General features: G+C 39.0%; 1 protein-coding gene across 1 annotated transcript in view; it reads right to left on the minus strand.

Annotated features, from left to right (window-relative positions):
• Positions 1-9,758: 9,758 nt before the first annotated feature.
• The window catches only part of LOC134005861 (phospholipid-transporting ATPase ABCA1-like), a 141,998-nt gene continuing 125,252 nt past the window's right edge, over positions 9,759-26,504 (minus strand). Inside the window, 2 exon segments of the mRNA XM_062444881.1 lie at positions 9,759-11,386; positions 16,729-16,972. Coding sequence (XP_062300865.1) covers positions 11,255-11,386; positions 16,729-16,972 — 376 coding nt within the window. The 3' untranslated portion in view covers positions 9,759-11,254.

A 26,504-nucleotide genomic window follows, 5' to 3' on the forward strand; every position in this document is an offset into this window, starting at 1 on the left:
TAGTTTCCAAGCTGTGGCACTCCATTCAGATCTGGCTTTAAACAGGGGCCCCTCTGTCTCGCCTACTTTGTATTCCAATAGCGGTAAGGTCAAACCTCATTTGATTTACGGGAGGACAAAATATATTGAAAAAACTCCCCTGCCTGTGGAAAATTTAGGGCTTGCGTTGCCACAGGCCTTAGTGAGAGGCTACCACCTCCCTGTTTCACGAGAAGACTCGTGACCAAAGGGACGGCGAGGTGGCTCTTCAAGTGCGGCCCTGAATCGCTCCATCAAAATAAGGCCTGGGTGAATCATCCTGTGCTCAATCAAGCTTTGCTGATCAGTATGCACCTGCAGGCAGATGTGTGTGGTGCATTAATAGGCTCTTTCCTGGCTTTCTTTTTAAACCCAAACCCTGCAATGCATTTCAATTCAATTTCAAATCAGACTTTGTTCCTTGTATTGGCTGTGCTTTCTTATTTTGACTTGGTTACTGTGACAACTCACCAGCATCGATTCTGCTGAAAGAAACACAGATCACAACCCCCATCTCGCCTTTTTCTCTTCAGTTTATTTACTACAGAATTTATGCTCCCATAGTCAGTTGCAGTTTGACAACAGTGGCATAGCTACAGATTCAAGCATCTGCTCGTGCTCCCACAACAAGCCTGGGCATAGCTGCTGGGTCATAAAACCCTGTCAAATTGAATAATGAGGCGGCCTCTGAGGCTGAGTCTGTGCCACACCAGGTAGATGACGTGCTGAGGGCAAAGCATGCTGGGAGCCACGTGGTTCTGCCGACAGGCTCAGCAGCGCTTTGTCATCTGCCGAGCTGACTTGTGTGTGTGTGCGACCTGAAAGGGTTTGGGGATGTCAGTGGATCGGGGGAAGCCGAAACCCTTCATGATGTCAGATAAACACTGGGACTGGAGTAGCATGCTCGGTTACAAATCAGATTGGAAAGCGCTGGGAGCCATTAGAAGGAGAGAGAAGAGAAACAACTGGGCATCAGAGTGTCTGGGCCACGAACTCTCCTTCAGTTTTCTTTTCCCTCTCTTTTACTCCCCTTCCCCTCCTCCAGCAACCTTGTTGGCAAACTCAGACTCTTCACCAACCCATTAGACAGTGAGGTTTTGAAGTGGCAAGAAGCAGGGAGAGCCTGCTCGTTATTTCGCCTCTATTGTCAACGAGATCACTGGTGCCCTTTCAAGCGAGTGCATCACTTTCCAGACAAGATTACATACAAAGTCACGACCACAGTTGAGACTTCAAGGCACTCTTTAATGGACAAGACAACACGATAAAACAAACCCAACTAGATGTGATACAGAGGGATTGGGCGAAGAAAAACAGGGACGAGGCAAGGCTTTTAGAAGAAAGTTCTGAGCACATATTTGCATGGTCAAAACACAAATCAAATCCACAAACCTGCCTGATTGGAAGAATATCAGGAATTCTTCATATATATATATATACAGCTATAGCAAAGCTTCTATTATCAATTTCTGTTTGTCTTCAAGTCAGAAACAGCAATTTATCACATACAAGGTCCAACACACATTTCTGATTTCACAGCGACTGGGACCAGATTTGTTTTAACTAAAGCTAAACCCTTTTATTTTTCTGGACAAAGGGTCATAAAAGCTCAATCTGGTAAATGAATTAATTATAAGCCCATATTTTTTGTTATGTTTTTGTCTCTATGCCTCAGTTATTAATCAGTTTTTATTAATTTTGTCTCTTATAATTAGTTTTGTCTGTATTCCATGATTGGCCTCCTGTCTGGACTTTTCTGTTCTATGTCTCCCCTTGTCTCACCTTGTCCTGCTTTGTATTTTCAGTCAATCAATTATTCTGCCCTTCCAATAAAAGAATTAAAATTAAAAAAGGGAAAATAAATAAATTATGAGTCCATGTGAGCTCACGCCTTGGTTCACTTGCAGCAGTGAGGATCTAAACAAACATTAAAACAATTCTCACATTGTTGCAACTGAATCCAATATAAAATCTTGCCACATTTAAATGATATAATGTTTATAAGGTTTATTCAAAGTAGGTTCAATTGATTATACAATTGCAAATAACCAACTGAATGATATAGGGTCAGAATTTCATGTTACATCCTTAACAACATTATATATATATATATATATCAGAAAAACCTTCAGCCAACGTATATTCTTGGATAAATAAAATACCCTCCAAGGCCAGAAGTGGCTATGTTGTGTTTAACCTGCTGAATCATTGACAAAAAATGTTCAAAGATGCTCTGAAAAAACACAACTGAATCAGATTTAATGGGTTTTTACTGAGAAAAAAGTATATCCTAGAAGAATGAGTTAAGTACTTGATTCAACTGCTGATCATGTTTGTCCTCAAGCTGTCAGTGAATGAGTCATTTCACAGTGATTTAATTGTCCACACCTCTCTCAGTGGAAGTGTAATCAAATTAAATTAAAAAAAAATTGCAATTGCAATTTGAATAAGCTCAAGTCCAAAGGAGACATGATGTAATGAACTGGGAAGGAAAGTAATTTACCACTGATCGCAAAGGTGACTTAAAGAAAGCTAAATTATTAAAATGCCCGTAATCAGTCAGTGCACCAGACAGTTCATGCCTGACAGCCAACCGCACCCACCACCTTTGACAAAGACAAGCAAGCGTGGTTGCTCTGGAGACAGAGGCCGGACAGGAAAAGAATGGTTGGAAGGTACTGAGAGATCTCACAGTGGTGTTCCAGCATTCATCGCTGCTGGAGATCTTAAATGAACACCAATCAACAGGGAATCGAGATCCACGCAGCGCACTCCGACCCTCATCCTCCCTCAGCATGGTGGGTGGTAGTTAAAAAAAGGCATCTTGTGTAAACTGGACTGAAAGGGCACTAATTCTTGGTCATCACGGCTGGTTCTGACGCAGTCCTGCCTTCTTAAAGATTACAGTCGTGTTTGAACGGAACCCAGTTACGGGATAAGTCATCACAACCCCCCCCAGGTGTCCCAACGCCAGCTCCTACAGGGATTAGTCAGTCACATATAGCAGACAGTACAAACCTCTGAAGTGGCTCAAAATAGAAGTCCAATGCTGCACCCCAAACAAATGACTCAGCCGGTGTGAGCTTTGTTTTGCTGCTTCTGCTACGTCAGAGCGGAGCAGGACAGTAATAAAAAATAACCAGAACTTAATAAAGCCGGAAATATCGCCAGAAATACCCCCGACAAACACTCTACATGGGCTACAATGCCTGGCCAAAAAAAAAAGAGAGGCTGGGAAAGCTGTTATGTCACATCTTGAGCAGCAAAAGAGTACAGGAGGAAGAAATAGGACTGTTCATCCTATAAAGAGAGTTTAGCGCGGCATGTATGCATAAATATGTCAACAAAGGCAATTAACTAACTGGAGGATGAGCAGAGACAGTGCGTGATATTTAACACAAGCTGATTATGGGGTCACACACTGGGGTCTGTCATTTGAGGAATTTACTAGCATGGCCAGAGAGATAAAATGATTATTGCATTGGACAGAGTCAATGCAGCACTTAATGTTCCTCTTTTGCCTGCAATAAGCTGCTGTCCCTCATTTACACAGCGATAATACTGCCTGTACACGTACTTGTTTTGTTTATTCATATTGGGCTTTGGCTATGCTACATGACAGACATAAGGCCTGATTTCCATTAAGTTTTGGTCATCCACGTACACATCCAGGTGCACAACGTTTATGCGAAATTCAGAGCATCCAAACTTACATCCAAGGCTTTTTATTGTTGTGTAGAAAGTGAATGTTTGGGGTTTTTTTTGTTACAAGCATTTATCATAAAAACAACTCTTTGTACTCACATTACTGTTAGATCTTTGGAAATAAATAAAAGAAACACAAAACGATCAGAGACGTGCATCAACTATTCCAGTTTTGAGCGACTGCATGGACACCATTCATGAGATGTAAAAATGTGATTATCAGTTAGTAGTTGCTGTTTTGACTATTTAGATGCTTGTTGGCTCAGTACTCAGGAAAAAAGTTAACATTTTAATGACAAGAGGCTTTGTTTCACAGCAGATATTATGACTTGTTACAGCAGGAGAAGCACAGGTAATAACGTTAGCGATGTCTCAGTCCCATTCAAGTGCTTCAGTAAGCCGTGACAGTGTGACAATGAGCCGGCGTGCACAGAATCAGGACTCCGAAACCGAAGCAGCTGAATGGAATTCAGACATCATTAATTTTATTGTTTGCCTGTTTTTTGTTTATTTTATTTTTTTCTGACAGTGGCATGTCAAAACGTCCTGCCATTTCTGCCCAAAATACCAACAACTTTCACTATTCTCTTCCTTAAAACCATATCAATTCTTTTCAGACTTTTCTTTCAGAGTAGAGAGAAAATGTTTGATGCAGAATTATCAAATGTTTAGCCCAGACCGAGGACTGAATTTGTAATGCTGTTGGCAGGTAACATGACCTTTCTGTAATTGTGCAAACGGAAAGTTTGGAGGAACAGCTTGGAAAATAGAATTAATTGGCCTGCTGCAAGGTTACTAAAGTGTTTTTTAACTCAGCTTGTGATTAGCAGCCTATGCTATCATAACTTTAGACTACGCCAAATACATAAAAAAGGTTTGTCTGAAGGCATTTATTAGTTTCTGACTTGGGAAAACAATAAAATAACTCAATATGACTGTATCTGAACTATCTCTTAATCAAATCACACACATTTAGGCTATTCTATGTCATTTGCAATATGTATGTAATAACTTTTCACTTCCATTCACTGAGCCCATGAACTAATTCCTTCTGATGTCAAATTTCACCCCAGCATCCTGTTTCATGTTCATGTGGAGGGAAAAAGACTTTTCATGGGATTTTATAGCATCATTCATAGGATCATATTGACCAATATTAAATCTACATATTTTGATTAAATCTACATATTTTGATTTTATTCTAATTTTTTTTGCTTTTCTGTCTTTGTAATTGATCAATGTGATTGGAAATGAAGGTTGCCCTCAATGATCTCTTGAGATTTACTACTATTGTATAATTCAATTGTTTAGCAAGGCTTTCACCATTCTATATGAGAAAGTCTAGAGACACTTTTATGGGGATATACAAAGGTAAATAAATGATTTCATAAATAAATAACAAATCATCAAACAAACACATACTTAAAATAAGTTTAAAGTCAGAAAATAAAGCAATGCAGAACCATAAGTAGGTTTCAATAAAGCTTTCCAATCACAACAAAGGCTTTAAAAGGGCACTTTTTCAAACAGTTGGATTTGGGGCACTTGTGGTACCAATCCCCAAATGTCAGCTACTTCCTTTTATGTAGAGAGCAGCTTCAGGCAGCATATTGTTATTGCCACAGGCCATATGAGCAGCATATGTGTTTTATATTCTAATTCAACAAAAATATGAAAATGAGGCTCTGTACAGTATAGCCTGCAAAGATTTCTCACCTGTCTTTCAGATGAAGTCTTCCACGTCTAACACCTGAGTCAAACCAGTTGTTATAAATTCAAATATAATGAGCTAAGTGATGTTTTTGTCAAAAATCTTTGGTAAAATCAATAGCAACATGAAGGTAAATATTCAAATCCATGTGTCTGCCAAAGACCTCAATCTGTAACAACATGATGCCTGTTAAAAAATAATCAGCCCACTGCTGGCATTGTGGAGCTCTTATTATTGCACTGAAGTGATGTTTTCATATTTTTAAAGGACTGCATGTGCATTTAATTTAAGGGATGCCAGTATGAAAGTCAACAAATTGTTTTTTTGTTAAGTTTACACTGCTTCAAGGAAAAAGGGGAGCATTTAATGGCTGCAAATGAAGAAAAGGCCATAAAACATACATTCAAGGCAGTGAGGATTTTCAAGTAATCAGTACTTACAGTATGACTCCACTGGCTGTTAATCTCCAATTCCCCCTAAAGGGAGATACTGGTTTGTTCCTGTAAAATGTTGACAATAATGAGCAGAGTTTTAAAATCATACTGAATCTTTCCACAATTTCATGCTTATATATTTTGTCTGCATTTATTCATAATGTCTAATTTATTCATGTGTTATTGAACATATTCCAAGTGTCTTGAAAATTCCATGTGATGAAGTTACCCGAACAGACATCTTTTCATCCTTCTTATGAACAGACATCAGTTCTGTTGAGTTCACGGATTACTATAAATCCAAAGGGAGAACTGTTGCAACATAAGAAAATAATAAAAACAACATGAAGTACCAAAAGCTGAGAAAAGAAATGATAACATCATTTTAAAAAATGACTCCACAAAAACAAAAAAACACAAGTTTCTCTGAAGTGTCTAGAGAAGTTTGACTGGATTGGGATGAAGAGAGACATTCTACCAATTACTACCTATTCAAGGCAGCTTATAACAGCAACCTCGAAGCTAGAACAGCAAACTCAGACTACAGAGGGGTGATTACAATCTCAAAGGATAGCGTGAGCTTTCTGTAAAGCTCGTCTGTCGAACAGATCATCAAATCTCCACTAACTCCTGTAATCTTCCCATTCTGACTGACAATGCCTTTTATGGTACTTGACGCTGAGATTGGCAAAATGTCAAGTCGTGAGGATATTACATGTACAATATGATCTATAAAACAGTGTCATCAGTGTTGCAGTTGTTTGTGAACCTTTTTCAAAACATAACCTCACAATAATCCAAACTCAACCAAAATGAAGTAATTTGATGACAAAATGAACAGGGGAAGCAATGGCAAACCTTTGTGGCTCAGCAGTCTATTTTTTGAAAAGGAAAATGCTTTTGATGTGGTATTACCTGGTGTTCCTGAGTGTATTTTTCTCACTCTCTATCATTTCGTGACAAATAATAAATACTTGCAACTGCATAGAAAGTGGGTATTTTCTTTAAAAGGGGAGTTCAGGCAGCCAGGTTGCAGGAAAGACAACTAAGTTAACATTTAATGAAAAGCCTCTAATTAATTTGATCTACATGGGAGAAATCAGGTCTTGCCCACCATGTTTAAATATACTGGAGCAACACACACGCTGTGAGGAGAGAATCAATGGCTCAAATGAATTAACAGCCTAACAGCCCGCCTGCTCTGTTCTGCACACACGACACTCTCGATCTTTAATGTAACCTTTGCTCATAAACCTCCTACACATTACACAAGCACAGGAAGTGCGAGGGAATAATTGTAGAAAGCGAGAAGTAGTCTTACCTTAAGACTCAAGTTTTATCGTACCTGTGAAGTTCCCTCCTGACTGATTGCCTCTGGCAATGTGCCCCAGCATGCAGCGTTCTAATGAGTAAAGAGAGAAATAAGGTCTGATACATGCTGAGCGCTCAAACATGAACTCAACACACTTGAGTTATAGCAAGAGTTTGCCTCTTACTTTATGTGGGAAATAACAATTATCTGGTGGATTTGAGGGAAGCACTGATGAACAATAGAGGCCATGTTAGTCATTAAAACTCCAGTGAACAATCAAAGGATTTGCTAAAGTTTAGAGGCATACAATCCACTGCTAAGGCAATCTTAAATAAATTAACTATATTGAATCTACACTATAATTAAATTGTGTATATACCCTTTTTCACATGTAATTAAGTGTATTTATATCACACTTACTGTAGTCTTCAGATTGGAGGTGAGTGCATCATGCATACAGATACAGGAACTAGTCAAACTATGGCTGCAACTCATTATATTCACAATGGGATTCCCCCCCCCCCCAAACTATCAGTTTATCATTTTGTCATTCCTTGTAAGAAAATAGTGACAACTGTCCATCAAATTTTCCCAGGGTCATTTTCGCATTGCCTGTTTTATCAAACCAACAGTCCAAAACCCAAAGATCTTCAACTTACAATGATATAAAACAAAGAACAGTAGAATATCTGTATCAAACAGATAACACTGCCTTTTCTGTGGTCTAAGACGATACCTGCCTGCTCTGTATCAGAAATTGCAGAAAAGTAGTGAACTTTAACTGACTGCCAAAGACAAATACATTTATCTGCACTTGAGAGATAGAGCAGAAAATCCATATACATTTATCTGTATAATTTACAAACAAAAATAGAGAGAAGACTTAAATAGATCAGTCAAGGTTTGATTGTCTAATCCAAAGGGGAAATACAGGAAATTGATATTTGAAAGGTGTTCAGTATTACACAAAACAGAGATAAGCCTTAAGGAATTATTGGAGGACAGTGTATTCCAAAACAAGAGCTATATATCTTGTGATATTCAAATTTAATAGAGAAAACAATTGGTTCAACCTAAGGCATATTAGCTTTAAATTTGCTGAAAAAAAGTTAAAGACAAAGAAAAACCTCACACTTAAAGTTTTCCGTATGATAATTTGACAAGAAAATGAATTCATTCTCAGGCATCTGTCTCCCCTTTGAGGAGCCACTTCACCAAATGTAAAATAAATGAACTTACCCACTGTGGCACTGTCTGTGTTCCCCCATTCCACGGTGGATGGACGTAAGAGAGACTCAACAAATGTAAGCCAGAAACTGAAAGCAACACTCAAAGTGAAAGACATAACGGAGCGAGAGGAAGGACACAATGATGAAACGGCAAGTAGAAAGTTAAACTCGTAAAACTTTCAGATTGGGACCTGATGAATCAGTGGACAAATACAGCAGTGTACAAACATTAAAGTCTGAGACGCATTACACTTTGTGCAAATGTTTAATCATTTGTATTGGCATGAAGCAATATTCAGTACAAATAAGATTCATTATTCTTTGCAACAGGCAAGATAGTAATGTGAAGACTTAGCACAGCTTACAAATTATGTCAAGCTATGCAAGTAAACCAGAGCAGCTATGAAGGGAGAACAGAAGAATGATTTACATTCTGAGAACAGAGTTCAGTACCCAGCAATTTAAGCTGCCTAAGACGAGGTGTTGTGTTTTTATAATTAGGACACTGACAATCTCTCAGTGTTGTACTGTACAGTAGTGAATGTTTAAAAGGAACGTAGCTATGAATGTCTTTTTACAGTGAATCCAAAGTTCATTTTAACATTCCTGAGTGAGATACAAGTTGCAGTATAGGCCGGATGCTGTCCATAGCAACCCGCAGGAGCATCTTCTGATCTGGCGCCTCAATCAGCAGTCATCTGTCTGCACTTTCCAAAACTATTAAAATCACTGTTTAAAGGTCTTAGGTATAGGCACAAAAAACACTTGGTTATTTTAGGGAAAGATCAAGGTGCAGGTTAAAATGATCACTTGAAATGGGGTATTAAAGATAGGCAACCTTTGTTGTCATAGCAATAGTAAGAACCACAACAATTGTAGGTACAGTTTCTAAAAAACAATCCTGAATCACAGTTGGACAATTATAGTTTGGAGCAGGAAGTGAACTGCAGCAAAGTTAGGATCTCACCTGCCACATCCAGAAATTTGTCACCTTGCATAGATGTCATCTGAACTGCCCCACCTACGACAGCCAATAGATGGCGTCTAGCCCTCAAACGTAGCTATAGTACGTTTTTGACGACTAACTTTACAACCCATGGGTTCGCTTTTCTTGGGAGGGCAGGCTTGGTTCTTTGCAGATTTTGTTTGTCCAGAGTTTTTAATACTCATATTATTTGCATGTTAAATTCATGATGATTTATAATTAATAATAAAAGGCCATTTCACAGTTTACGTTTTTGTTGCTATATTTCTCGTCTTCTTCTTATGACCGTTAAAAAGCTTTCAGTTCAAAGGTGCATTGTGACAAAATGTGTTCATTAGAGGCAGTGTTTTAATGGCAAGTTTTAAAGTTTATTTAGATTCTGCGAATAAATGTGATAAATAAAAAAGATACATTCAGCCAAGCAATACATTAAAAATGTCATTAATATAAATCTTTGCTTCTGGATACATTCACCAGTAATTCTTGAGAAATATTTCTGATGTGTCCACTTGCAGTCATGATCTCTGCCTGTAACGCAGCATCAGAAAAAGCCCTGAGCGGTGACTGCCTGTAAGCTGTGGTTGGTGCGGACACGTGATGTGTCTCCTTTCTTGCAGACTCAACATGTTTGTCTCAGTTGATTGACTCAGGCTGACTTTGTATTGTCCCACTGCTGTAACCTCAGCGTCTTTCATTAAACAACATCTACAGCTAATTGGAGGCTCACTGATACATTCAAAGCCAACACATCTGACAGGGTATTTATTAATCATTTTTGCTCAGTGGTTATCGCTGGAATGCCTGTCAGGAAATCACAATAGAGGGTTTAAACCAACTGTGGTTTAACTTCTCTGGCATTTGTGTTGATAAAAGATTCCTATATTAGTTGCTTGATGATATTTTTTGATATGTCCATAAATGTATAACATAAGTGACCCAGCAATTTTTAGCAAGTGTGTGAGTCAAACATCTGGCCTGATTGCACCTTCCTCAGCTACAATAAGTCCATGCCAATCTTTGGTATGAAAACAGATAAGTGCTGTTTTTTTAAATGTTCTTTTTAAAATCATCATTAATAACAACAGTAAATGTAAACAACTCGTGAAAATCTCAAATATAATCAAATTTAAATATAAGTACAATCCTGAGGTATACTAAGTACTGTGCAATGCATGGTGCTTTCTAAACCTTGACACATTCCTGAGGTATATAGAGGTGAGCAACATATCCCAAACAAGTTTTATCAGAAAAATACAGCATTCCAGCTGATAGATTGTACACTGCAAATAGTTCCTTCTTATCAAGTCATTTTAGTATGTAATTCTGTTCTTGGAGTCTATTTTCCTTAGCACAAGTGAGTAAGTAAGTGAGTGCCAGCAGAGTAAGAATATTTCACCCTGTTTCACATGCAAATTGAACTATTTCAAGTGTTTTCTAAAATCTAGTTTCATTTTTCTTGATTCAAGTGCAGCAACCTGCCTTATTGCCAAGAAGCAGACACTCACGAAACAAGTCGATTTCTATCGGAGACAAGTTGAAATGTTCTCACTGTGCTGGCAGATTTTTGTTCACTTGTTAAAATGAGAATAAATAAAGTATTTAGGGTTTAGATGAAGGCAATAAAATGAGTGCTGCGGGCATGGAGAATTATTCACTTCAGCTTTAGACATTTATAGTTCTAGAACAGTAATGTTGAGACATGTTTGGTACTGTTGACCAGTGTAAGACATGGTGGTTTGGCATTTCGATTGTGGTCATAAACATTTAACTTTATCAGTGCAAATCACATCCATTAGGTTTTGTTTGAGGTATATTGCTGATCTACTTTAAGTGCAATATGTGATGCTCTTCTTATGGGTGTTACACTCTCTCTGACACTTCTGTGGAGGTCCTCACAGACTTCATTGGCACTTCATCTGAGGTGTCCACCGGGTTGTCATAGGCCTGAGTGTCCTCCTCCCCATGCTGGAGCCGTGCAAAATTCACGAAGACCTGAAATGTCAATGCAGAAAGTGGCACTTAGAGGCAAAGGCAAGATAAAACTAATAATACACATAGTACTGAGGGGCCTGTGGACATTTCTCTACTCATCTCATTTTTACTTCCCCCCCTAATGTCTCTAAAACAAACAGAAATAGTGGTACAGACAACAGGGCGCATGTGAATGAGTTTCCAGACAAGGGCTATGAAGCATCAAGTAAGCGTCTAGGCTCACACAGTGAATGTCAGTTTGACATCTTTGACCAGCTGAGAAAGAGAATAAAACAATCATTCTTCCCTCTGTGATGCCCATTTAATGTCAGAAGAAATCAATCCTATGGCGTTCATAAAAAGCAGTGTGTATTTCATTGTGCTGTAAACATAACTGCAGTCCAGGCTTTTTATTCTCTTTGCCTTCGCTGTCTGTTGCGTTAAGGGTTTTTATTCTACAGAGAAAGCAACAAAGAGGATCATATAAAATGATAAGAGCATTGCTTTTTCATTAAAAGCTTTTCAGTGGCTGCATGGACATAAAAGGACATGTGAATTACTAGATTATATTTAAAATCTTAATGGAAAAAAAGAAAAAAAATATCCAGACCAATTCCACCAGAAACAAGCCCTCACATATTAACGAGATCCATCTTGAATCCCCTTTATAGCTACACGCTAGCCCATAAATGAAACAGGCTCATGTCAATGATAGTGAAAATGTTGACAGGAAGTTTTAAAATTTTGATAGGCTATATGGATTTATATACAAGGATACCTAAAAGTTTGACATTTTGGGAAATAATCATTCACTTGCTTGCCGAGTTAGATGAGAAAACTGATGTCACTTTCATGTCTGTGTGATCATTATGGAACTAAAGTCAAGAGGATTAACTTAGACCTAAGGCTGGAAGTCAGTGGGAAAAGAACTAGCTCTGTCCAGAGTTTAAAAATCTTCTTATAAGCCTATAACCTATAAGCTTATTTAGTAACATGTTGCATCTCATTTGAGGTTGCCAGGCAACCAACAGAGATGCGTGCAGGTGCTAGGTGGTGCCAGGTTGTATTTCTATTTCTATTTGTGCACCAATCAAGCAAAAGAGAGGCGACTAAAAGTGATGGATTTGAGAGGTGCTGGTGGGAGGTTTTTGAACTGTGGAGACTTCATGCTAACTAAGATGAAGCTCCAAACATGAGATCCATATATATATCCTGTGTCTCATCCTACTATTTACTTCCAGCTGATAATTCCAAAATGTTGTACTATTCCTTTAATATGGAACCATACATTTGTATGTTTTTCTTCTTTGAACTTTTTTAATCCAGGACACGTTGACTGAGCAAAAATACTTTTTTTTGCAATGAAATCCCTGTTACATAAACAGTTCCACCTGGAAGTGGCGCAGTATAAATACAGTCTTACTTTATCGTTTGGCCACTGAACATCTCAACAGCTCAAAGGCACCTCAGTAGTAGTAAGTGCTGCTCTGTCAATGTCACAACCCAAGTCTAGACTTAGCAGTCAAATTGTTTAAACTAGGGATTTCCAGGAATTAAATTGTTATCCCTCCAGTAAAGACCTTGTTTCTCTACAAGAGCGGATTATGTTCTTTAGTCAACTCGAAGGTAAAATCTTTGCCACTTTTTGCCAAAATGTGTATCCAAACAAATAACACAGCTATCAGGGTCAACTATTGTTTCATTGTAATTTGGTATGTACATTTTTAAAGCTTCCTGACCAAGATTAAGTAATTGCCAAATGTAAGCTTATGGATCTGTTGGCCTGTTGAGCAAAACAGCAAATTACCTTGTAACTAAGGAGCAAGCTACTCCTGCAGAATGCCTGAGGCTAAAGTATGCTTCTGTTTGTGTGATGTCAGACCATCAGCAGTGTGTATCAAGGTCACAGCTGTCAAGGCATCTTATCAGGGGAGAATGAGTAAGAGGATAAGAATGACAGTAGCAACAAATACACCCTCCGCCCATCTCTCTCGGCCTCTGACCCTGCCACTGGGTGATACTGGCTTGATGTGCTGAGGCATGCACATCATTCCACATTCATAGTCAAAGCTATAGACTTTCTACTGTTTGTATTTAAGTCTCTGTAAAAATCCTAACATGATAAAGAGATTTGTAAATGGTGCAGTTGACAGCATTTTTGACTGAGATGACCATAGTAAAGATATCCCCTGCTTTGTAATGGGATTTCCACCATAATGTACACATTTTGAATTTAGCCAACTATCTTTCATGACCTGAACGTCATGCACAAGTGCTGTTGAGTGGCATTTTCCTAATGAAAGATGGTTACAGGCATTAATTACATTACAGAGGGTGCATTTGGGTGTTTATTTGATGAGCAATGAGGCAGAACAGAAGAGGGGAAGGACACTGAATCACCCAATTAACCTCTTCTGTAGAATGTGAAATGGCTGCTTTAACATGTCCATGGTCAGCCATGATACTAAACTCACTCTGACTTCTTCAGAGAAGATCTTGCTTTATAGTCTGTTCATCCAGAGTCCAAATTTGATTTTCCATGTAACCCTGTTTTGGTCTCCACCAAACCCTGAGTGACACATCTATATCTTTAGCTACTAAAATCTCCACTGTTCACCAGCTAGTTGCTAACTTTGTCTGTCTGCAGTCTGATGCTGGCCAGGTAGCATGCAGTGGGTTTTAAGAACTTTTTCTTTGCTAACTGCAGCCTGCTGCAACAGGAAGCAGGGCAACAACCAATGAGCTGAAAGCTGCTAAGAAGCGCAGCTGAGCTGAGGGGAACTGTATATTCGGGTGACAATTTACTTACTTTTATAGCAGCATTGCACATCATTATTCACCCTTAATTGACATTTTTATAATTAAGTATCTTGGCATCTATAACAGAAATATATTATAAAAATTATTATTATTTATTATCGAAAGTAAACAGAAGTTAGGCAGAAAAGGCCTTTCAGAGGTCAGATTACTTTACATCATTAACATTTGATGGGGTTTAATGAAGTTAAAAAGTATTTCAATAAGACAAATGTATTGAACATTTCAGTTAAACATAGGAATGCAGGAAAATATAAGTGATTATTAATACTCCATGGATATATTATGGAGCTACAAGGTCAGCTGTTTCAGTGGTGCAGTAGTGACAATGTTGAATATGGGTCATTGTCCAAACACAAAGTAGCAAATACTTTACATTCCTGTCACACAATCTCCTTTCAAAAGACAGTTAAGAAAGTCACATTTTCCTTTCAAATGCTGTATTTGCTCTGCACTGTCTTTGCCATCAGTGTTAACGCCTGAGCTCAAGGCTGTGCAGATCAATATTAATTGTAGTGCAAGTCGGGTGTTATACTATAGGTCAAGGCTCTTCCCTATAAATCACCAGCTGAAGGGTGACTGTCTGTGTCTCCACAGGTTCTCCAGTTCTCCCCTTTGTGTTTCAATACTATGACCTCTTGGTCCAAGTATGATTTATTTACTGCCTGTGATCTGGTAAATATTGACCAGTGTTGAAGGTAGGGCAGGTTGGCAAAAAGGTTAAAATAGAAATTACGCATTAGGGGTAATAGTATGGCTGAGTCCCAATGATCTGTGAAAAAGGAACAGGGTTCTGCTAAAAATCCTCTATGAGAAACCAAACCTGATAGTAAATAAGTACAAAATTACTCAATTTTAGCATTTAGCTTTTCATATTTTCCTTTCCTGTAACACTGATAGGCTAATTTTCCCCTTAAAGAAGGTTTTCCACAAGGGGACACTATCCACAATAATATGCTTTCTGTAAAATCTGTGTAGTGTTCTTTTTATCAGATAATTTGATTCATAGTAGGGGAAAAAACAACACCATTGCCACCGTACAGACAAGCCTACAGTACAGATATCACATCTATGTCTGGAACATAAGAGATAGATATTTGTACCCCCATTGAGTGGGCTGATGACCTTTCTGGACCCCTCAGAGGTCATCCTCACCTCCCACCTGGTCATCTGCTGCTGAGCTAATGGCGGGCTTGCAAGACCAGACACACTCACACTCACCTCTGAGTGTGTGCCTGATTGCATCAGGTCCCTGGGGCTATTTGAACACACACGTTGAAGCCAGTCTGTAACACGGAGGGCTCGGTATATCTCACCAATCTGGGGGTCTAGCTATTGCATTGGTGGAATTTTTAAAAAAGCACTGGCTTGGAGAGCTTTGAACATTGAAAAATATCAGTCCAGATTCTTGATCAATACTGGGGCCTGGCAAATGAACTATCTTGGCTACACAAACACTGTATAGTCATCATTGGTCAGTCAGGCAGCTTAAATGGATGGAGGCAATGTGTAGGCAATGATAGATCTTTAAACTTTATCCTGGACTGAGCAGACACTTAAAATACTGAATGCATTGATTGATGACCTAATGATCTGTTAAACTGAGCCAGCACTCCACTGAATTTCAAAAGGAAAGTGTCTAAATTTTGCCAGAAGTTAAACTGGCTAATAGTTTTTTTTTTTTTTTGGTGTCAAGAACAACCATAAATATAACTTTTCCAACTGTATTTAGAGGGAGCCTTAATAATACTACACCTGAGTTAAGGAAAAAGCATAATCACTTCTTCTGTCACATGAACAAACCACTGGGAAAAAAATAAGTTTTACGGAATCTTATCTCAAGAAGCTGGTATATAATTGTTCATGTTGTGCATAATTTCCCTCCCTCTGTTCTTTGTGAATAAGTTTTGCGAACATTTTATGATGGTAGAAACTGGTAGAGACTAGAATACATGAATTTGTGTCTTTCTGTAATGGTAACAATGGATGGAGATTTTTGTAGATTCATTTTTATCCTCACCTTGGATTACAATACCGTGTAATCTTGATCAAAGGCACTATATAAAAACCTCTAGAAATATTATGGGCTCTATTGATGCAGAGAGAATGTGAGAGTTTCCAAACTTGTTGAAGGAATGATTTCCCAAGGCGTTCAACAACTGGTTTTACAGGCATCACAAATGAGAACAGCATGTTTCTCTGTAAAAGTAAAACTTTAAAAATGAACACTTAAAGTTTGTCTGTGAGTATGCAGCACAGTGCTCTCCTGCAGATGGTTACTGTAAGTATCTAAGCACTTAAATCTCTGTCTCTAAAAGTGTTGTGAAAAAGTGTCTGTACAATTTATATGTTTAAAAAAATGGGCAATGAAAAGCAGAGAAGTGAAATATATTCAGTCACATCATGTCAAAATATTTCCTGATGGGTTAGTGTTAACAGTTTTTGGTTTCTTTAAACAATTTCCTCACATAAATAGGCGGTGAATAAAACAAAGAACAAAAACACCATACAAAAACAACATACTGATCTCATATTTTGGGTTGTACCTGATCCAGAGTGGTCTGGGACACAGAGTAATCTTCCACGCCCAGCCCCTGTTGATGGTTGGTGAAGTGGCTGAAGATGTTGGCCAAAGCTCCCTGTGTGTATGGGAACTGATATTTCAGTGTGTTGTGATGCTTCTCTGTCAGGGTGCTGCCCGGGAAGGTCAGTTGGACAAAGTCCTCAACCGGCTTCAAGGCAGGAGGAGTGCCACCAACTCTTACAATCACTGTGTAGCCATCACCAAACCTACAACAAGAGACCATAATTAAGCACTCAATAAGAAAATAAAAATAGAGACAAGGATGATGCAGCCAAATTGTTCTTGGATGGTCATCTAAATAATAAACTTCCCTTCTCTTCTGTCGTCATGGAATAGTGTGACGAATAATAGGGTAGTGCACTGGAGAAAGGGGACGAGATACCTGAGAGTCACTGGCAAAAGTAGCTTGACTTCAACAGTAAAATAAAGTTGGCTAGCTAGCTGCTGTTTAAACTTTTCAACCTGTGCAATTGCTAATTCAAGTAATAGAAAAGTATCAACTCAATTTTCTGCACAAAATGGAAAAGAAATGATCCATTTGAGTCCAGAAAAATATCCACAAGAGATGAGACAGAAATTACTCAAAGTTTTTGTTGTTAGTCTTTTTTCTGCTGCCCTCAGTGGCCATTTTTTCTGCTTTGTTAATCTGAACATACAACCTTTCTCTTAATAACCCTTTTACAAAACCACCTAAATTATTCATTATTAAAGTACTGCAAAATGCATATGAAGTCTGCTTTCTGGGGTGGCAGTTTCTACATTTAACAGCCAAGATTTTAAAATGATGTCAACATGCTCTACTGGTAAAATTGTACAACATGAACAATATTCTGAACATAAAATATTGTCACAGATGAAAATGGGACATAGCTAAGCTCTAAAGCTAATTAGCATTCTGCATCTTGCCGGTTGTATGTTACGTCTGGTGAGCACCAAATAAGACTTGGTGCCTTGTTATCCTGTCGTTAGCACTCTTATGACCCATTTTTTTCTGCTTAATTAATTCCCTAATGTTGGATTTACTCATTGAAATATCCATTGTGGGCTAGTACAGAGCTACATGCAACGAGAGTCAGAGGCTCCCTTAGTGGCAATTAGAGATATGGTGAATAAACTGCAGGCCAGCACGATCCCAAAGGGAGTGAGAAAGGAAGTGGAGCTCCATGCTAGTGCTGAGAAGCAGACTGAATGGACTCCATGAGTAGTCCCTTCAGCATGACTGCTTGAAGTTGAAGAACCATAGTGCACAAATAGTGTAATGTATCATAAATTATATAAATGCTTATTTAATACTCAGAAGTCTCTTTTTAATTTAAATTTAAAGTTGGGTCATACTGGGCCATATTAAAAAGCAGATCTGAACCCTCCCAACTAATTTTTTTCTTGCATTATGATTGGATAAGCTAGAATACATCTTGTGATCAGATGTCAGAGGTATATCAATGGAAATCCACAGAAAATAGCATCTTGCACCTGCTACTTCATTAAAAGCTTAAAAATACAACATTCAGCCCTACTAGATGCCGCGCTATACGTTATTTAAAACCAAAACAAATACCTGAATTTTTATTCAATAAAGATGGAAAAGAAAAGTGGCATCTGAACACACTGCTCATGAAAGTCAGATCGAACTGGCAAACTAGGCAGAGCTGCTATTTCTTGTCTCAAATGTTATCAAAAACATATTCTAGTGTGATGTTTAGCTGTTATTTGAGAAAGTTTGTAACCCAGCAGCAATGTTTTAAACTTCCGTGGGAGGATGCGGAAGGACTCACATGCACTAACCTACAGCTTCCAAAACACAGAACAGGAAACAGAGAAGCTTGTATAACAAAACACACAGAAACGTGACTTCATTCTCTGCCTAGGACGCCATTACTCCGCTATAGCTTTACATAGCAAATAGTTGTTTGCTGATATCTAATTGGGCTGAATGTTGTAAAATGCACCTTTAAAACCATGACGTCTGACTCCTGGCAAAAGATCCACTATGGGCACCACCAACATATTGAAGTGAGGATGTTAGACATGTGTGGTTAATGTGGGTAATGTGGTTTTAGTTAACATAATCTGATACCAAAGTAAAGGATGTACAAAAATGTATATCAACAGGCAAGAGAGGGATTATACACACATTTATAATTTGGCAACAATGCCAGGGGAACATAATGTCACTGGACTATTTTCCATTTAATGATGCAATACACTTGGTGGCATCTTCTCTTCCACAACCACATCTGCCTCCTGCCTATAGGGAGGATCTGAGAACCTCCTGCCTGCACTGTGATCTCCTCAGGGGCTGCACACCACGGGTGATCAAAAGCATCCCCATGAAACTCTAAGACATATTATGTAGTACACATCATGTGGATAGTACTATGAGTGCTCTGCAAGTATCAGCATGTTAGCGCTCCATTAAGCAACTGCGATTTGGACAGGCCCTGAACCGTCCAAAATTACATTCCATACGACCCAAAGCCCTCAGCTCAATATCAACCGATGAATGATTCTTTTTTCTGTCTGGCGTCCACTGTATGAAAAGAATTTATCAGTTCTTGGTACATAGGACAAACAGGCATCAACAAGACTATCTGACCAACAGGGGTTTTAGCAATGGCTCTACAGGGTTTGTCTCTACAAATTACACCATAGTAGCACTGCTCTGTCCATCTTTATGAATCTCCCTCTAAGTTAGTATTCAGGCTTTTAAATGTATTATCTCCTTAATGACTACATGTTTATGGTTATACTTTTTTCCAGTAAAATTTGCCCTAAAAGGACAGTAAGTAGTGATATTATGGAGTAGGACTGTATACTTGTTAATGGGAGCTTGTTAATATAACATGTTCATTTGGCCATTTTCAGTACTACAAGGTTCATGAATAAAACTGAGTGATTAATAGTTACAGTTGTTTTGAAAACATGTGCATCTACATTGCTGTTGCTGAGTCCTAAGGACTGCAACAGTGAATCATTACATTACATGAACAAAAGTACACGCTCTTTATAAGGTACAAATGAATCCTGTGTGGTGGTGTGATACTTTGGGTGTTTTAAGAGCTAAAACATTTATTTTTGGCAGATGATGATTATGTTCTATGTGCTTTAAGACCTTTTAGCTGTGTAAACCTCATGCAACATCACAAATAATCTTGACTCAAATTCAACAGCCTGACTTTGGCAAACAGGAATGTGAATAACTGTGCTATAGACTCATAAAAAATACTATTCTTAATAATCCATGGCCTCTTCCAAACTGTGTTAAATGTTATCACCAAGGTTATTACCAAGAGAAAAAAAAAATCACAACATGGAAAATATGAGCTGTTCTAAACTATTCAAATGCAATGTAAGGACTGCAAAGGGAAGCATAATACCTGTATGAAATACTCACCTCTCCACTTAACAGTCTACGTCTGCACATGTAGTACCCTCTTTCTTGAGTAAAGCACACATTTTTTATGAAATAAAGCCAGAACACACCTCCTACTGTGTAAAGCCACATCATTTTGATGATTTTTATAAGATGTAACAAAACCCACAGTCTGTAATCAGACACCATCCCCACACATCAAGCTTAATTCATCATCCAATCAAGACTATGACCATAATCCCCTTGTGTTTATTATAGTTGCCGGCTCAGGAAATGTGCTTTGTCCAAGGACTGCCAGGCTCAGTCAAGATGCAAAAACATTTTTGCGAAAATCCAATGAGGCAAGGAAGCAATGTGGCGGAAGGGTTTGCCGAAGTGGTTTGTAGTGTACGTAGGTAATGAAATTCTGCTTGTCAGTCACTGTAAAAGGGCTTATCAATTAGCCTCCTTCTTATTCTCTCTCCCTGCCTACCTTACATTTTTATGCTACAGCTACACAGGGGCTTCAGGCAGCACTTTGGGAAAAATATCTTTATTTCATATTCATCATTTTTATTCTGCTTCTGTATTTGCAACAAAACAAATTCTTTCATCTTTGATACACTATGTGTCTTGGCTTTCCTCAAATAAACTCCTGTGTGGAGAAAGGGAGGCTTGGAAATCAAGTCTGCACTACGTTGCATGGACATAACAACAGTGCGACATGCTTGAAACAATTTATCAGGCATTGATTGGTGACTTAAAACTAAAAGCAAGATCTTTGCACAGCCTTAAAGAAAATAATGAGCAGATAATGTTTAAAGTCATGACTGCATCACATGGTCACAAGTAATCCTTTCATAATATTTTACATTAGAGATATGATACAGCAGCTCAACACAGCATGGAGCAGCCATGGTAATGTGTAGGCTGCAGCACTCTTCTTCATTTTCATTATTCTGCCTTAATCCTCTCCTCCACCCTGGTCGGCTGGAAAGTCATTCTTCCATGTAATTTAAAACAAACAACAGCCAGACACAGATAAGGGCATGACAGGCAAAAAACAATTCTGCTGCCTTCCTTCATCTGAGGGAGTCTAGAAAGGTCACCCTCACCATTGCCAAACCTTGTGTTTGTGCCCGCAGGGGGGGAGGGTGGACGTGGGGCAAGAGGTCATAGCATGGCCTGGGTGGTCTGATGCTTTGATCAGGCAGGAAGTCATCCAAAAAACTTCCTAAGTTCCTGGGGGGGGGGGGCGCCCAACAGAGCTCTTGACAGAGGCGCCACAGGCAGTGTGAATGAGGGATGGATGAGATAGAGGGATGGATAGATGGATTGGAGATGTTTATACAATCAGTAGAGGGCAGTTTTGCTATTTAAGGCAGTGTTTAAAATGGGTTGATAAAAAAGCAAATTACAGTTAAAATGTTCTTATAGGCACATTGAGCATGTTTCGGGTCTTGTAAAAGTGTCGACTATATTTCCTTCCCCATAAAATGCAAAAATAACAATGCAAATTTTTTGAATAAGCTGAAACCTGCAATTTTTAAATGCATGCATACATCAGTTTGGAGTATTCCTCCTCCTCATCTTTTGCTGGTGGAGCTACATTTCTTGGCTACTGCCACCAAGGAAAATTGTAAAACCACCAGAATCTGTGCTTTGTGATGGTTTTCAGTGATTTGCAGTGTGTGTCGGCTTCTATTTTGAGACATATTTACGAGGTGTTTGCATGCAATATGGTGTTCCAAATGTAATCTTACATGAGGGTCATTATCTGCTCTGTAAAAGTTATTACTACAGGATTCTTAAGCATGCAGAGTTCAACACAGACCTAATAAAATATCTACAGTCATGAGCAATTTTAGCAGACCTTGAAGGATCTAACGCAGATGCTGGCCTTGATAGTAAGCACAAAAATAAGCTGTGATAAAACTAATGTCTGTCTAAGAACCACAGGCGCACATAAATTAAGATATCCTCCAGCTATCAAAGGTGAAGTTTGAGTGCAGGTGGCTCTCAGATATGTACAGTACATATACAGTACACCATCTGTGTGTCTGTCAGTGTTTGAGCAGTCTTAATTACACCTACATCGCTGATGCATTGTAAAACGTAAAGAGAATCATTTTGTCATCCATCTCTGCCAGTGACACACACTTAAAAGCCGTAAACCATTTAGTTAATGGTACACCTGCAGAGCTGACGCCGAGTGAGTGGAAAGGAGTTTATTGGACTTCTCAACGTCAACTTCACGGGATTGATCCAAACTTTTAGACACCACTCTTGTAAAAAACTCTTCAGTTCCCACACCACATTACCTTAATGCATTAAAGGCACTTTACCCCCCTCTTTTACAGTATATCATGACGTACTTTAAGCAAGGAGAAAATAAGACTCAAGGCTGTGGTGTGTGCTTAATGCATGTACTCTATGAAGCGGGATATGAATGATATCAATCAGTGAGAAATTCTGTATCAGCTAGTGGGTGTCCTTCCTAACTGACAAGATTATAGGACAGCTTTGAAGCTGCTTTTATTGGTTCCTCCACTTCATTTGGGTTTACTTAACACCTGGGAGCTTTCGTACCAGCACACTACTATACTAAAGCACTATTTATAGCCTCTTGCACTTTTTTTTTGCTTGTTTATTTTTCCCCTTCTCCCTCAGCCTTTCATAAATTCCTACAAGTGTGATTGATTTGAAGGGGCTCTATACCAGGACAAGTAAGGAGGATGTTTTAACAGCCATGCAGGAAGATAATGAAGGAGCTTCTTAAAATGGCCGCCTGACTGCTCTGAATCAACTGCCTTAACCAAATTTTCAGCCCCTCTCACATGCTGACCATCCCTTTGGTGATTTAAACAGGCTATTTTGGCTCATTTGGGCTTTGATTGATACACAGAGACAGAGTTGTTAAAGCACCAGAAGGGCATCTGAGTGATAAAGACAGGGTCACCACTGAACTAAAGGGGGCAGCACTAACAAGCACTTGGATGACTGGGTTGGAAGCCTTGCCACCTGAGAGTAGCAGAGGCAGGAATAAATAAGGGTAATATGGTGAGAAGTTTTTGAAGAAGAGGAGTATAGGGGGAGGAGGCGATGAGGGGGAGTGAGGGCTGCGAATGTGGGAGGGTGAGCATGTATTACATGTGAGCAATAGGGGGTCAAAATGTGAGAGCTGCCCCCGTGGTGAGAGTCTGCACTCCTTTCAGGAGCTTGTGATGAAAAAGAGATGGAGACGTTGGGGTTGGAGGGGGGCAGGGGGAAAGAGGAGGCAGCCCCAGCTTTGCAGGTCAGCCGCTCTCACCGTGTTACAATGGCATACACCACCTGTCTCCATCACCATGCGTCCCCTCTCTACTTCATCCCCTGCTGTCTGATGGAATCCTTCCCATCGGCAAACCGGCAACAGCTTGTGCATTTGTGATAGGGATGCAAATTTTAAGCAATTCCTTTAACCCACAGTCCACCATCTTAACAACCGATTATCAGTTAATCATTAATGAGATACGGTGGACATTATTCTATTAGGAGTTAAAAGAAAAGATGAGCTATAAACCAAGTTACTTGAATGATAAACTAAATAACACAAAATAGTGACTTCATATCAGTGTTGTTTTTGACAAGCATCTTAGATTTAGTCTTAGTCTTAGTCTTTTGGACTAAAATGCTTATTAGTTTTAGTCACATTTTAGTCACTTCTATATGTGATAGTTTTAGTCCAGTTTTAGTCGACGAAAACTCAAAATGGTTTTAGTCTAGTTTTAGTCAACAAAAAAAAAAGAAAAAATAAGTATAGTCTTTTAACAAACTAATTTAGGTCAATAAGTATTGGAGATGGCTGTTGGGCAGTGTCACACATAAGTTGTGAAAATAGCAGCAGATCTATAAGTTCAACACATTGTAAGCTTGCAGATCTGCTATTTTCACAAATAATAACAATAATAAAGGAATGGTTTTAGACATATAAGGTTTCCACCCAACGGCAAATTTCTGATCTAAGGATTGTGTATTAAAAATATATAAAAAAATATCCTTGTGGCGAGCCTTAAGGTGCCGCTTAAGGTCGTATTTTTTCCGCCTACTTTGTGGCCACATTTGTCACTGTCTTCCTTCACAATACACTCTGTTTTATTATCTGCTGGGTTATATTTAAAATATGGCCATATGTCGTCTCTACGTTTGCGACCACCGAGCCCCTGTGTTGAAACTGCCGCCGCCATCATGGTCCATTGTCTGATGAGTAACAACAGTGTGACGTGTTGAGCACGTTGTGCGCTGCACGCCAGGTGGTGGGCGTGACCAAACAAGCATAGACTGTAGGCAGCAGCAGATACTTTTTAGGTTTCAATTGACACACACAATAAGGAGAAATGTCATGCATTTTTAACGTCTGACAGATCACCCACTAACATTTTCGTCCATTCTCGTCTCGTCAACGAAAACTCACACACGTCTCGTCATGTTTTCGTCATCAGAGAGCTATGTTTATCTCGTCACCGTCTCGTTATCGTCATGAAAAAAAGTGGCGTCAACGAAATGATTTCGTCATCGTCATCGTTGACGAAAACAACACTGCTTCATATATAATTATGGAGTTTCTGTCTGTCGCTATGCAACAATCGACACAACAAAGTCCAAAGGATCAAACACAGCAAACGGCTGCACAACTTCCACCTTCATTAAAGGACATTAATTAGATAATACTAGATGTGTTGGACAGATCTAACAATTAACAAGTAATCAAAATGGCTTAAGCCTTCAATAGTAAATAAATTGTAACATTACTGAATAAATATAATAACATAAACATATTAACCTCAGTCTCCCTGCAACAGACTTCATTCTGAATGGTTTAATATAAAATAATCTGCATACCTGGTCTACATGATAGAATGATGTGTGTGTTCATTGTTGCAAATGTTAGTCTAGCTGCTAGAAATGAATGCACAAATAGTGTTGCACCAACTCTATCAGCCCATTTACTACCACCGCTAAAATGGATTTATACTCAAAGCAGGGGAGTGTCGCTTATACACTTCATCACTTTTGTTTTGATTTTGTTGGACGTGTGTCACTTTCTGTTGTCTGACCTATCAGCCAGCATTAACTGAGCAGCTGCTTCTGTTCAAGATGCTGGTTCACTGTTAGCATGAGCCTCGCATAGCTAAACCAGACAGTCGCCAGACAACAACTCTGTGGCATGCTGTGACTTTTTTCTTCCTTGGACAGCAGGGAGGTGTGTTATCTGCTGTGTTAGTTTGTTAATGTTAGTTCAAGTGTGCAGCGCTGACTGTTCCAAGTAAGCTAGCCGTAGTTTCATTCCAATGTAGCAGGGCGTGTTTCCAGAGCGTGAAAGGCAACACCCCACACACACCTTATTTGGATGGCCCTAGCTCCAAATGGAAAATATGGTGCCAACTGTAAGCAGCAACTCTGGGCTTCAAACCAACTCCATTGCAAACCAGTGGGTGACATCACACATCGCTATGTCCATCTTTAAATACAGTCCATGAACCCAACCTTATTAAATATTAAGTGGCTCCACCTAGTGGAGCAAATCTACAGAACTGCAGCAAATCTACAGAACATTTTCTTGCAGTTACACTGCACATTCATCACTTTCTGCATTATCAATAAAATATTTTTCATCAGTTAAAATATTAATGGCAATTAACAGACAATAGATTTGTCATTAACGTTCCTAATTTGTGAAAATCTGTCCTTCCTTTCCTGCATCATGGACTTAGATCTTGAGACAAACATGAAATATTGGATATTTAGTGTTTCACCCTGTAACACTGGATTGATGAGGCTCACAACAACTAAAACAATGGTGGATCACATGCTAAAGCAAGGGTGGGGAACTTAAAGAGGGTTAGGGTTGTGGGTGGGGGGGTTACACAGCAGCACAAACATGTGGCAGGATAGTGACGAGAAAAGAAAACAGAGAAGACAGTCCTTGATTGCCTTTTCAGTCATTAACAGGGTCCCACACCTCATGAAACATTAATTACACCAAGCGCTGCGGAGATAGGGATGCTTAATTAGAAATTATTCAATGCGTGGCGAGAACTGAGCGATAGCATTTCAGCGGCATGTAAATTGTCCGTGTGAGATCTAAAATAAGCACGGCGAAAATCTGTGTCGACGTCATGCTTATCTGGCTTTCTCTCACTTTCTTGTCTTGTGAAGTGCGATTCCTCTTTACCTGATAGCATGTTGAGTGAAGTAGGACATGTGTTAACCCTCAGTTCTCCTCCCTTGTTTGCTCCTTCTTCCCCTCCCCCTGCTCCCATGGCTCTTACCTATCCTATACCTCCTGTGTGGTTCATAAATTATTTACACCACCCTGCTCTACCCCCTACAGACAGGATGTAATT

This window comes from Scomber scombrus, chromosome 23 (genome assembly GCF_963691925.1).
Source record: "Scomber scombrus chromosome 23, fScoSco1.1, whole genome shotgun sequence".
Taxonomy (NCBI): Eukaryota; Metazoa; Chordata; class Actinopteri; order Scombriformes; family Scombridae; genus Scomber; species Scomber scombrus.